At 40.5% G+C, this 14159-nt stretch overlaps 1 protein-coding gene across 6 annotated transcripts in view; it reads right to left on the bottom strand.

The window, feature by feature from the left end:
• ORC5 (origin recognition complex subunit 5) overlaps positions 1 to 14159 on the bottom strand; it is a 109521-nt gene that overhangs the window by 94519 nt on the left and 843 nt on the right. For 3 of the 6 annotated variants that reach the window (XM_089524565.1, XM_089524569.1, XM_089524570.1), the window contains exons 1-5: positions 13693 to 13786; positions 11382 to 11552; positions 10077 to 10252; positions 3351 to 3443; positions 1005 to 1202 (exon numbers count right to left, since the gene is read on the bottom strand). In XM_089524565.1, coding sequence (XP_089380691.1) covers positions 1005 to 1202; positions 3351 to 3443; positions 10077 to 10187 — 402 coding nt within the window. In that variant the 5' untranslated portion in view covers positions 10188 to 10252; positions 11382 to 11552; positions 13693 to 13786. Of the gene's footprint in view, positions 1 to 1004; positions 1203 to 3350; positions 3444 to 10076; positions 10253 to 11381; positions 11553 to 13692; positions 13787 to 14159 lie in introns of those variants that run through there. The other 3 variants (XM_089524568.1, XM_089524566.1, XM_089524567.1) reach the window with 3 other exon arrangements.

Raw genomic sequence — 14159 nt, 5'->3', positions numbered from 1 at the left:
GACTAAATGTCCAAGGAGAGCAGTGATACTTTAATACTGTACCTTCTAAAATTACAAGTTACTCAAAATTACCATCAAATTTTCAGTATGATATTACTTGCTAAGTTTTATAGCGATATTAAATGAGGTCTTTTTCCTGAAAGGCATTCAGTCTAATGTCAATGACTATTTATTAACTGATGTTCTCATGTTAACTGTTTTTTGAATGAAGTATCACAGAATCACAGAATCCTTTTCCACTGAAACTAAAAAATCTGAAAAATAATTAACTTTCAGGGATCACATCCCTGTAGGTAGGTAACATTAACAAATACAATTATTTTAATTTTTGTAATTTCTTACTTGTCCATCATTATCACCGGGGGGATGGACCCTAAACTTAACCATATAACATTAAGTAATCCTTTTGAAGATCCATCTCAGTCCTGAACATCTTGGGCTACCTGAGTGAGCCAAAACCCTCAGCTACTAGAACCTGATATACTTCTTGGTTTGCTAGTTAGCACAGGCAAATATTCAGAGTAAGTAAACTAGTCAATATCCAGCATATATCATTGTCATGCTTTTTTACATGACTTAAGTTTCACTACAGCTTCTCAGCCAAGGTGACCCTTAGAGTTATATATAATGGCCTGAGCATGAACAAACAAGAAAAGAAAAACCCAGAACATTTCAGAATGAAAAACACAAAACTGAGGAGAAGTACTTCAGCACTAAAACTGAGACTCACATTAATTTATGTAACAACTAGGTCAGCATATTATTTTGTCTCAGCATTTCTTCATGGTTAATTTTTCAGTGTTAACAGGTTTCACTGCATTCTCATGAGATCACAGGTGATATACCAAACCCTCATTTTCAGAGTTTTCCTTGCAACACATAACTTCTTGTAATGAGAAGAAATATTAAAATATTCCTGTCAAAAACTTGTAAGTCTAAAATCACGCAAAAAGTAACATAAGCATTAAATAGCTAAAGGAGGTAGGGTGGGGTTGGATACTTACAACATAAACAGTCTGATTCTGTAGATCAGGAATCATAGTTGCCTGCTTAAATAAACGTATGAAATCATTGAATGTGTCACAGGATACAAGAGGAGGATCTTCCTCCTTGTTGGAAAGATGTTGTAACTGTCTCAAAATTTCTTCTAGAAGCAATCTTGATGTAAAACACTCAATACAGTTCACAAACACATGAGGAAGCTTTGAAAAAAAGGAAGAGAATCCAAGCTTACTCCCACTGATGCCGTTTCAAAACTGCACAGAACAGCAAAAGCAAAGTTAAAAGCACATTCATATTCCTTATAATACTATTATGATCCTTCCTACTTCTTATCATAATACACTGCACCTCTGCCATCTCAGGCCTGACAACGATGTTAACAGTGAGAGGGGCTGGGGAAAGCAGGAAAGAAGGCAAAAGGGTCCTGGATGTTGGTGTTTCAGCAATGTCCATTCCTTCCCTGCCATCTCTCACGTTGTAGCTGGTCCCAGTTTAATATCATCATTGGGGGCTGAACGGGCAGAGGCAGAAGGGAGATAGATGCACCCCGTGAGTAGCAAGGGGTTGCAGGGTTGCCAGACTGAAAGAGGTAAATGAAGTGACAAGGAAATCCAGCATCCCTTCATTTTCATTCCCACTTTCCCCATTTCCCCCACCCCGCCTTTCTCACTGTAGCTGGCCTCAGCTTAAAATCATCATCAGGGAGCTGAGAGGGCAGAGGTGGCAGGATGCAGATGCACCCAAAAATCAGAGGGTGGAGGGTCTGTCAGAGTGGTACATGGCCAGAGTGAAGGAGGGGGCCAGTCAGTGAGAGTGAAAGGTAGCAGACAGGAGAGGGTGTAGATAGGCAAGTGGTGGGCAGAAGCCCACTTGGTCGTGGACTATGCACACTATGGGCTGGAGGAGTCTGCTGGTAGAAAAGGAGATGAAGACGAGAAGGAGGACAAAGACGACAAGCTGTTGCCTGCAGTGGTGACCTGGCCATGCCACAGCTGATGCAAATATCTCCTTTAGTGTCATTGTCTTTCTCTTCCTTCTCCTCAAGAGAAGGATGATGACACTGAGGGAAATTTCTGCAGCAATGTTGTCATCCCAGGAGGCAGAAGGAAGAAGATTTGAAAATCACTGTCAGAGGCAATGAAAGTGTGGTGGTGGTGGTGGTGGCATGAGAGCGATGCAGATATTTTTGAAGCAGCAGACTCTATAGCAAGCACATTTAGGAAGGTCTTAAAATATTTGTGGTTTTTCCAGTTTCACAGGGATTCTGCATCCCAACCCCCACAGTGTTAGGCTTCACAAATGAAGTTTACTCTTTCTTCAGCTGATATGGGTGAAATAATAATATTTGTTTTTTCAATGTATGAGTGTATTACACACAAACTACCAGTTCAGGAAATTAAGTAGAAGAAGCACTAATATAGATGTGAACTAAAACATTTACAATAAAAAGCATTACTCTCCCCAGCTGTAAGCAAAGTTTGAAGGAACTAAGAAGATTGCACAGCTCCAACAGAACAATCCAAGAGGCCTAAAAATGGGGACTGCGTGGGGAACTAATTTCAAGGCAAAAAGAAATCTAGAACTTCCATCTCCAATACTGTTAACAATGTGACAAGTGGCTGGCCTTTGGCATAGCAGGATACTCTAATGAGTTGGGCTCATGAGACCAAATGCAAAAATATCAGCATGAAGCTGATGCTGGAGGTATTTTTTTCTCCATTAATTTTTGCTCTGTCAAGGATTCCCAAACTTTAGTCCTCTAAGTGTTTTGGACTTCAGCTCCCAGAAGCTGCAGCCAATTTAGCCAATGATCAGAAATTCTAAGAGCTGAAGTCCAAAACATCTGGAGGACCAAAGTCTGGAAATCACTGCTCTAAATATTCAGCAGGTAAGCATATTGGAGGCACTTTGTTGCATACAGCAGAGCAGCAAATGGCACTGCATCCACACCCAAGTCAAGATGCACATGCCCAAGGCCAGTCAAGTAATTTTCACACATGAAGTACAACATACTAGAAACGTGCATCCTGGCAACAAAAATATGACAGCAATAAAGCAAACCACCAAAAATTTCCGACACATTCAAAACATGTAAAATCAGCTGCCTGCTGAGGCTATTTCACTTTAACACACCACTGACCACAGATCACTAATTTGCTGCTTTTATATCCACCCCTATCACAGACTTTCAAACACTCCAGATCCTTCAGTGAATCAGTGACACCCATCAGGATGTTTTGAAGACAGCCCTGCAAAATTGGTCCTTACACTGACTTGTTAATCAGAACCTGTAATTTAAAAAAAACAACAGTGTCTTCTGATAGACACTATGAACTCATTCTTCTTACCTCCAAAGTTTTCAGAAGAGTCTCCATCACATACGTCTTTCCACTGGATGTGTGTCCATAGATGAAAAGGGATGGGAAACTAAAATGATGACGCTAAACAAAAAGAAATATACATACATAAATATATATAGTTTTCATTTTATTGGTTTCCACCTGTATACACACACACACACACACGTACAGTTGGCCCTCCTTATCTATGAATTTTTTTATCCATGGATTCATGCATCCACGGGTTTAAATTATTCCAAAAAAGTATAAATTCCAAAACGCAAACCTTGATTTTGCCATCTGATATAAGGGACACCATTTTGCTATGCCATTATATTTAATGGGACTTGAGCATCCACGGATTTTATTATCCACGGCAGATCCTGGAACCAAACCCCAGTGGATGACAAGGTCCTACTACGTACATACACACACACATACATATACATGCACATATACACACACAATTTTATTGGTTTTAATTCAACCAATCTACTTCACAGTCAACATAACATTGTTGGGGGGAGGATAGAAAGAAGGAAAGATAAAGATATTCATGTATGCAGACACCTAGGTTATTAAAGCACTAAGCTAAACACTACTAAATGGAAACAATAAGCAATAAATACAGACTAATACTTCAAACACTAAATGAATAAGCTAAAACACAAGGCAACTCCGATCCTCCTGTAATGAAAAACCAAAACTGGAGAAAAAAGTATATAATGTTGTACCATTACAGATTAATCTAAATAAGCTTACTAAGGGCATTAATAACCATAACCACATATTATTACATTGTTAGAATTCTTATTGCTAAAGAATGCATAAATGTTTTCCCATCTTTCAAAAAAAATCTTCAATTGGCTTATTCTGTAATTTTATTGTGTGTTTTTTTAAATGCACAACCTGGCAATTTACATAACTTTGATTCATCAGCTTTTCTGCTAGATGAGGAGCTAGAGAATGGAGGAATGTAAAATGAATTAACTTATATCCACTTGGGCAACCTATCCCTTTGCTTTTATAATACAAATAATACAAGGGAACAGAATTCAAAAGTCACAAATGGCCCAAAGCCAACACTGATATTTTCAAGGTATTACAAGGTATTCAAGGTATTACAAGTGAAGGACTGGCCATAGCAAGCTGTTTGGAAAACAGAATCTAAGGCGCCACAACAGAAGGCCTTTCAGAGGGAGGGTTCCAATAGCTTTTCAAGCACAATGTCATGGCAGCTTCTGATCATAAAACTGCTTTGAAAAATAGTTTTGCCTTTTAAAAAAAAAGTAGACCACAAGCATATGGATGTAAGCTGGGTGGGTCAATATGTCGCAGAAATATAAACAATACTGATAAATTTTCTCATACAACAAGACAGAGCATCAATAGGCTAAGACACTGCACTGAAAAAAATTGTCAGCTGCCACTAGATTTTTCACCCCTGCACAACATCTGAAAGGCCAGTGGCCTTTTTGTCAGCAGGAACAGCAACCAAGAAAGGGGAGTTTGTGTGTGAAAAATAATAGTTTTCTAAAAAACATTCATAGAAGTTTTATCAAAAAATTCCCAAAATGAAAAAATAAAACTGCACAAATCTTTTGTAATCTTACCAAGTAGGATGAATTTTTTTGACATGTCATGTCAGAATGGAATAATTGAAGATTTAAATCTATAGTGTGTGGCTCACATTAATTCAACAGTATCAGTAAGTACTGTACTGTGTTTTGTAGCAAAAATGGGTTACATCCTTGCCCCAACAAGCACATAAGTCTCAAGTTTGACAGTGCTGCAAGAACAATGAAAGACAAAGATTCAAGGGATAACTATAAACAAATCCATTTATAATTCCTTTGATTTTGCTACAGTTTTGTATAGGTAAGGGCTTCTTCAGTCACACAACAGATGAATCTTGAAGAAGGATTTCAAAGAAATGAGAAGTGCCAGAGCATGCTAAATTCTAAAGAATTGCTTCTAAGACAATACCAACATTATGAAGATTTAGTATAACTTGTTTTTGCAACAGTAAGGTCACTGGGAAGAAGGAAAGTCAGGAAAACCGAAATGTGGAACAAGCAATGTCAGACTTCTGCTTCATTCTCTCAGCTCTGAGGAAGGTAGGGATGCCAATCAAAAGTGAATTCAGGATGCAAACAAAGTCTCACAAAATCTCTGTCTGCAGTGAAACAGATAGGGAAGTAAAAGACATTGAAGACCTTAGAAGGCACGGTACAAGTTTCAGAAGAACTAGCATTTTATTCAGAGGGCAGCATACTTCCACGGACACTACGTAAACTGTTAAGAGCATGTTTCAGTATGAAATTAGATATTACAAAAGAGCCGATGGTTTATAATGTTGTGTTCAGGGAGCTGAAATCTTTCCGTCCTTGCTTTGAAGAAGCAAGATTTTACTTTTCTTATTAAATAAGAAACATTATTTAAATCTGCAGATAGTGAACTGCTCATACAAACAACTGATTAAGAATCAAGAATTCTAACAATCCCTAAGAATAAAGAGTCATGAATGTTTTTTAAACAGGTTAGTCATTTTAATTCCTGGAAAATCAAAACTGAGTTGCTCTGCCAGTAAACAAAAAATTACAGTGAAACATCTGAGACTTAAATTGTGACAAGCATAATGCAGTCCAATTATATACAAAAACAATATTAGGTATTAAATACATTCATAAACTTACATATTAACAAACCACACAAATCCGTAGCAGCAAGTGATGGAAATTTAAACACAGCCTTCCTTTTTGAACTACTGAAAACATAACTGACCAATGAATGCATCTACCTCATGTAGAATCTCATGCATTATTAGATGGGGCATATGTAAATCCAAAATTGTGTGATTCTTCCACTTTAAAAAAATGCACTACCACATGTACACCTGGCTCTCTACGGCCATCACACATAGCAAAGCCGCTCCCAAATTATGGAATGGCTTGTTGGAAGAGATCCAAAACACCGCCAATCTTGACAGCTTTAAAAAGGCTGTCAAGACGGATCTTTTCTGACAGGCCTTCCCCGAGTAATCTGTTTAGTCACATGTGGATACAGATCATCATAGAGAATACCCCAAGACACCTGTCTCCCTGTCTCTGACTCTCTTAATGATTCAAATGGTATTTTATTGATTTTATTATTGTTATGTTAGAATTATTATGATGTTGTTTTAGGAGGGAGGGGATAATGGAATTTATTTTTATACTGTATGTATTTTATTACTGTTGTAAGCCGCCTCAATCCTGTGGGAGAGGTGGGATACAAATAAATTATTATTATTATTATTATTATTATTATTATTACTCCAGCAACTATACAAGTAACAGCTTTTGGAAGAACGTACTTCTAAGCAAGTTACATGCTGTCACTTTAATAAAAATTGTAATTCAGCAACATATTTCCTTCAGGAACTATTCATTGACATGACCCTTTAACCACCTTTAAAGCAAATAACTGTATACTGACTATTTTCACCAAATTGAAACAGCCATTCTAGCTGTTAAGGCTAAGAAAAGAAGAAAACATATCAGCACGCACACACACACAATATTTTAATATACAATCAGGGAATAAAGCAAAACAAAAATGGAAAATAAGTCAATATATTACAAAAATTGAATATTATCAGTATACATGCTCTTGTAATAACGTTCCAGTCACATTTCCAGGGGCAGCTGTACTCTCCACACAGCAAAGTATAATAACTTGCAAAATCCACAAAACAGTAATTCTTTTATTGGACCAACCAAAATGCACAAAATACATCATGCAAGCTTTTGAAGCTCCGCTGGCTTCTTCATTGGGCAAAGGTGTTTAAAATCATACAGCAGGAAAAAATATGGCAATGTTAGAGTCACAAGCCTACATTTTGTGGCTTTGGGATGTTATTGTACCTTTTTGTCACAGTTACAACAAAATCCAATTCCGCCAGGTTAGTAACTTGAGTCTAAACATCCAAGTAAACCAATCAATATTGCAATGTTTCCTGAATGCAGGTGTTAGAGACCAATTCTTCAGGGACAGAAAAGCTCACTGGAAGAATAAGGCCATCCCTCTGCTGAAAAATTCAGGCTTTCATTTAAAACAAATCTGTACTTCTAGAAATTTTTAAATTTATCAGTATGGTAAACTTCAAAGGTTCATCCGGAAAAATTAAATGCAGCAGAAAGCTGCTGGTATGAATTTCTATATTGTGAACCAAATGACATGTTTTCCTCCTTAAGGGCCTGTATGGATGGTGCGCTTAATTACACAAGCATGCAGATAAAGGTAACTCATCTGACTGTGCCATAGCCTATATCAATCACTACAGCAAAGTGTCTCATTATATAAGACAGGTGAAGAGAACAGCAAAGTAGCCCCTTCACAGCATCTGCTTAATTATGCAATTTTATTCCAATGATTAATGTAGGCTACAGAATTTTTGTGTATTAAGTAGGTCTTTTGCATGTAGAATGAGCCATAAGCGAATAATTTACCATTTCGAATTTTCTCTCAGTCATAAATCAATGGACTGGCCTTCAGCAAGCCACGTTCTATTTACCAGACCTCTTTCTCATAGAAGTCCTATATACTGCAAAAGATTCTAGAATATGTACTAACGTCAGAATGAACAGGGAAGCCACTGAAATCCATAAACATCTGGACAATTTCAACAGGAAAGAAGAAACCCTTAAAGTAAACAAAGGCGTGTTACATACGCGCACAAACTACGTGCAGAGCGCGTATTAGAGTTAGGAAGGGGCGTCACTTCCTGACGCCCCTAACCCTAATACACACCCTGCGCATAGAAAATGGCGGCGCCCTATGCACACGGGCACCGCCATGACTACGTCATGACCACGTCGCCTCCAAACGGGGTGGCACGGAAGTGATGTAGTGGGGCCGCGCGAGGGTGCCTGAGGCGCCCTTTCCGCGGCCCCGAAGGGAGCTCCGTTTGGGAGCTGCTTCTGTGATTTGCGTCGCTGGCGCAGCCTTTAGACGGCTGCGCCAGCGACGCAAGGGAGAAAGGGACCGAGCGGCCCTTTTCTCTGCGGCCCCGCCACTGTTGGGTATCCTTGGGGCATGAAGCCCCAAGGACACCCCTTTCCAGGCCACAGGGAAGCGGCCTTTTGCCGCTTCCCTGCGGCCTGGAAAGCAGTGGATCGGGGCCTCAGAGGCTGCCTTTGTGGCAGCTGAGGCCCCAATCCGGTGGGAAAGGGCCAGTTACAGGCCGCCCCAAACGGGCGTTCTGTAACCCACCAAAGTTTGACTACCAGTCCTGAAGAACTCCTAGGGCATATTCCCGCTTACATTTAAACTGGTTTGGAATTTGCCTTCGCTCTGTGGTTGTAAATCAATTGCTTCTTTTTTGGCATGATAGTCACCCCATTAGTTCATGCCTCTTCAAAATGCATGGCAATCATATGTACGTCATCAGTAAGCAGCAGCCCAGGCAGCCCAGTTTGGAAACTATGGGCTGATACAGACAGGCCAAAATAAAGCTGCTTCGAGTCACTTGGGAGGTATGCTGTTTAAATGATACATGCATCCTAAGAGTCCAAAAGCCGCACCAAAGCCATGCTCCAGTCCTAAGGACTGGAGTGCAGCTTTGGTGCAGCTTCCTGACTCTTAGGACTCATGCATAATTGAAACACGATACCTCCAAAGTGACTCGAAGCAGCTTTATTTTGGCCTGTCTGTATAGGGCCTATATATATTTAAAGTAAATTGCTAGAAGATTCGATTCATTGGTTTTGCAACCACTTGCTTCACTGATTGCAAGTACCAGTAGTTGCAAAGTCAATTAATCAAATCTTCTAGCAATTTTTTTTTAAATCATGCACCCATAGGTCTCACCACAACCACAAGGGGGGGGGGGGATTGGTGGATCTACCAAAAACTATGAAGGGATGGTAAACACCTCTCTGCCATTAGTCCCTGCCCTCCAGAATGATGTGATTCAGATCCATCGTTCCCACTTGTTGAATACGCTCCGGAATTGATTCTTTCCGAAAGAACCGCTAGAAATTTAGTGTCTGGAAAAACTGGGGGTTTTGTGTTTGCCTCACTTTATTGCGACAGAAATTGATCAAAGTAAGATCAGAACTGGTTTCAAATGGGAATGATGGTCATATAAACCAATCAGCAATTCACTTTAATCAGGACCCAGCAAATGCAAATGAAAACCATCCAGGTTGAGGCGGTTTCCCAGCAGACAATGGATCATTAAGCAAATGGACAGCCTGTAGGCCTTGCCATTCAACAACAGAACAATACACAGATGAACTTGCAGATCACCTCCTCTCAACCAACAGGATATATACCCCATTCTCTTCCATTCCAGCATCCTCTGAAGATGCCAGCCAGAGCTGCTGGCGAAACATCAGGAATAAACTCTTTTAGAACACAGCCTCATAGCCTGAAAAACCCACAAACAAATATAGAGATATATACTGAATTAACTTACTGTGCACTTACTGTAAGAATCCTGTTAAGACCAGTTAAGATAATAACAGTGACTTGCTAATGACCACCCATGGAGCCTAATGCAGTGGATACTTGAACTCACGTCTCCCCACTCAAACACCTAATCCAATTATATCAACATTAGAGTTACATAGAAGTTAACAAGCATCTTTCCTTTCCAGAAAGAAACACAGTGCCTCATAAACAGAGTCTAAAAACAAAGCCAAGCACCTTAAAAGATAATCAGAGAAAAGAAATTAAATAAGGAAGTGCTACCTCTCCAAAGATTGACAGCAAGGTGGACACCTGAGATTCTCGACAGGGTACCAAGCTTTCCAGCTGAAGTAGTGTCTCTTCAGGATACTCCCGATGTTTGAAAACAGGCATTTTAATTTGTTTCTATGACTGAAGTAATTTCTCTTCAAAGCTTCCAGGATGCAAGGAAGTTAAATCTGGAAAAAGAAACTGAAGTTATTTTAAGACTTCCTGTGAGAAAATACTTGCTAAAAATTAAGTGACAAATTATCACTCATGCTATAGTGGGATATTTCTCTTAAATAAATGTTATAGATACAAGTCCTCATTGAAGTCCAAGACGATTTATTTATTTCCTTTATATCACTCCTTTCTCCCATTATGGGACCCAAAATGGCTTGCAATATTAAATTAAAACCAAAGACTCCAGTGGGCTGGGCCTTGTATAAATATAAGAGCCCTAAAAAGTTGCAGCCAGATATTCATAAGAGAATTATAACAGATAGGAAGATCTACCATATTCGTAACTACATTAGTTCCAAGATATATTGCACATATCTTAAGAGAAATAACACATAAAGCAGCTATTCCTGTTATGTCCCTTCAAGTCAACTCCAACTTATGGCAACACTTTCTTGGTAATATTTATTCAGAAGGTTTGCCATTGCCTCCTCTAAGGCCGAGAGAGCATGGCTTGCCCAAAGTCTGCACGGCTGAATGGAGATTCAAACTCTGGTCTCCCAGAGTGCTTGTCCAATACTCAAAACTCACCATGGTAGCTCTATAAAGTAATGGGGTATTATTAGATGTACAGGTCCTACTTGGATGGGCAACTTCTTGGGGTCAGGGTACCATGCTGGACTTTTTTGATAATTAGGACACCAGTGATTCCTGGTTTGGTTCCTGTGGCCAGTACTGAAATTTGGTGTTCGCTACTGAATTTGCCATTAACAATGCATTTGTGCATTTAATCTAATCTACTTCCCTTCCTAAATGATCAGAAAGGGGGAAAAGGTCTGTTTTCCTGCCTAAAAATTCAGGAAAGGATGAGAAAAGAAGAAGTTGCTATGGCTGCGACTGAAAACTGTAGAGTAGTTCCAGGTCAAGGAAGTCACAGAACAGAGCTTGGGGGTCTTCATGTGACACATTAGCCATTTTTGCTTACCTATGTCCTAGTGCTGCCAGTTAAAAGGCAACTGGGCACCAATTCTATCTTTCCCTCCTTAACAGAAAACTATTTTACCTGGACACACATACACAGCAATAAAACTCTGGGAGCAGTTGCAGTTAAGGCTTTTAGAATGTCATTTGCCTTATCTTACTCACTGACTTTTGTGGAACCTTTATATATGCATCCATGTGTACTCCTCCCTTATTCTTCCACAGTTTCTTACATGTTTTCCCTTAGTACAGAAAACTCATTCAAGAGAAAAGGACAGAATGCTTGCAGAGTGCCTTCTATGTGGCTGCATGAACAGCCTTCTGCTTGGAAATACCCTGAAAATCAGCCAGAAATATGAAGTTTAACTATATTTGTATCCACAGTATTAACCAAAATGGAAAAATATACATCTAGCCATAGTGGTCTGGGATGTTGTACTACAACCAGGGAAACAAAATGTTCAACTAGTTGTACTGAATCAGATTTTTATCCACTTGAAATGGAACTGATAAGCAGTACTGAATGTGAATGAGTGAAGCATAAGGAAGTAGGGTTATATCTCAGAAAAAAGAAATCTAATCTGCTAATATAACATATATCAGGTACATCTCTCTTTGGGTATCTATGTTTAAAAACAGTGTTCTTGCCAAGTGTGGTCGTTTTTTGTTCGATGTAAGGGAATGTCAAAGACAACATTTAAACCATTTGTGCTAAATCGGATAGCATTGTTTTCCAGAAACTTTTCCAGTTCTCCTTTTCCTGGAACATCCATATCACTGGCATTATGTATAATGAAAACTTGGTCTTGGTGCACCGTGACTCTGGAACCAAACCTGTGGATCTTACTGCATGTTAACAACCACAAGAGAGAAGCTATTGGGTGGGACAGTAGGATGAGATTTTGATGCAGCAGTCCTGGAATGAGATCTAGGCTCAGTGTATGTTTTTATTCCTATTCTTCCCAACATAGAATCATAGAGTTGGAAGAGACTCAAGGGCCATCCAGTCCAACCCCATTCTGCCATGCAGGAAATCTCAATCAAAGAATCCCTGACAGATGGCCATCCAGCCTCTGCTTAAAGACCTCTAAGGAAGGAGACTCCACTATACTCCGAGGAAGGAGTGTGTTCCACTGTCGAACAGCCCTGTCAACAAGTTCCTCCTAACAGTCCTTCCACAAGCAGTTTGTAAAGCACTCCGTAGATGGAAAGGGGAGTGAACCCTCCGTCTGGACAACTTAAACATCTTCCTCCCTGATCAGGGCCTGGGCCTTCGGCTCCTGTAGTCAAGGCACTTCCTGCAACCTGTGGCCTCTGGTCCTAGAGATGTGGAGGTGGAGTGGTGCTGCCATTCACTTGCCTGCTAAAAGCTCCCAGGTTCCCAGAATCCTGCTGTCATATTGGCTGGGGGACTCTGAGAGAGTTGTCCCCCTAAAAACAAAACTGTTTTCCCAAAATTTACTTAGGAGCTGCCAAAGTGTGCAGGTTTATGAGGGCAATAGAAGTGAGCATGGCTGGGATACTGTGTCTAAAGAGCTTCACTTGGTATGTTATTACTTTATTATTATTATTATTATTATTTGGGCCTGGCCTGAACTAAGAAGCAGAGTCTTCCCTCCAGTCCACCTGCCTTGGTCCAGGCCTCAGAGGGAAGAGAAGAAATGCTGGACCTGATCCCTTTTCTCAATGCCATTCCATTCTCCTTTTGTGGTATCCTTTTAGATTGTAAGCCTGAGGGCAGGGAAGAACTGTCTAATTAATATTAATAATAATAACAATTGTAAGCTGCTCTGAGAGCCTTTAAGGCCAAAGGGTGGGGTATAAATAATGCAAATAAATAAATAAACAACTTCTTTTTCCCTTGATAATAATAATAATAATGAAGGAAAAGGAGTTGTTTATTTATTTGCATTATTTATACCCCGCCCTTCAGCCCTAAAGGCTCTCAAGGCGGCTTACAATTATTATTATTATTATTATTATTAATTATGGTAAAGATTATTACCATTATTTATACCAGGAGAGGACTTAACCTGATTGACACACAGTTAGGTGAAGCCTACGCTTCTTCTAGGCATGCCTACTCTTCAGATCCATGCAGAAATAAAAGCAGCCTGACACCACTTTAACTGCTATGGCTTTGTCCTCTGGGAATGCTGGGATTTGTACTCTGTATTCAGCCTGGTCTGCCTCCCCAAACTACAAATCCCAGGATTCCATAGTAATAACCCAGTTTGGCAGCGCATTAGCTCTTTCTGTGGCTCAAGGGTATGGAATTCTGGGAGTTGGAGTTTGTTGTGGGGCCAGAAGGGAACCCTCTGGCCCCACAACAAACTCCAACTCCCAGAATTCCATACCCTTGAGCCATAGAAACAGCTAAAGCGCTGCCAAACCGGGTTATTTCCCCAGTGTGGATGCAGCCTCATTCATAGGGTCGCCATAACCGTTCACAGTGAGCCTTCTAAAGCGGGTTTACCACTCCAGAGCCTCTCCTCTCGCGCCGACCGCTTCAAATACGCCAACGACGGAAAGGGAAGGGAGAAGGAGGGGAGCGCTGCGGGTCAGCCTCCGCGGTGAGGGCACGTGACGAAGAGGACGCGCCTGACTGGTCACCCGCGCTGTCACTCTGTCGCCATTGACCAACGAGGGCGGGAGGCGGAGCTACTACGCGCGCGCGCTCTTTGCTCTTCCTGCTCGAGGGTTCTAATGCTAGTTTAGGTGGCATCGGGGAAAGCTCAGGAGAACCGATAGGGTGGACGGCGCATGCGCGGGACTCCTAGCCCGGGAAAGCTAGATTCACTGACAGAAATATAGTAAATAAAGCCCAGGGAAGATCGCTACTAGCAATCGCGCTAGGAGTCCTGCGCATGCGCTCTTGGTAGATTCTGAGGCAATGCTTGCTGGCTGAGGGATTTCTTGGGAGTTGTATTCACAGTGTTTGTG

Source organism: Sceloporus occidentalis, unplaced genomic scaffold (assembly GCF_023333645.1).
Source record: "Sceloporus occidentalis isolate IW3139 unplaced genomic scaffold, rSceOcc1.0.p SCAF_5, whole genome shotgun sequence".
Taxonomy (NCBI): Eukaryota; Metazoa; Chordata; class Lepidosauria; order Squamata; family Phrynosomatidae; genus Sceloporus; species Sceloporus occidentalis.
The sequence above is the reverse complement of the archived record's forward strand: the minus strand, read 5'-3'. Positions and strand labels throughout refer to the sequence as shown.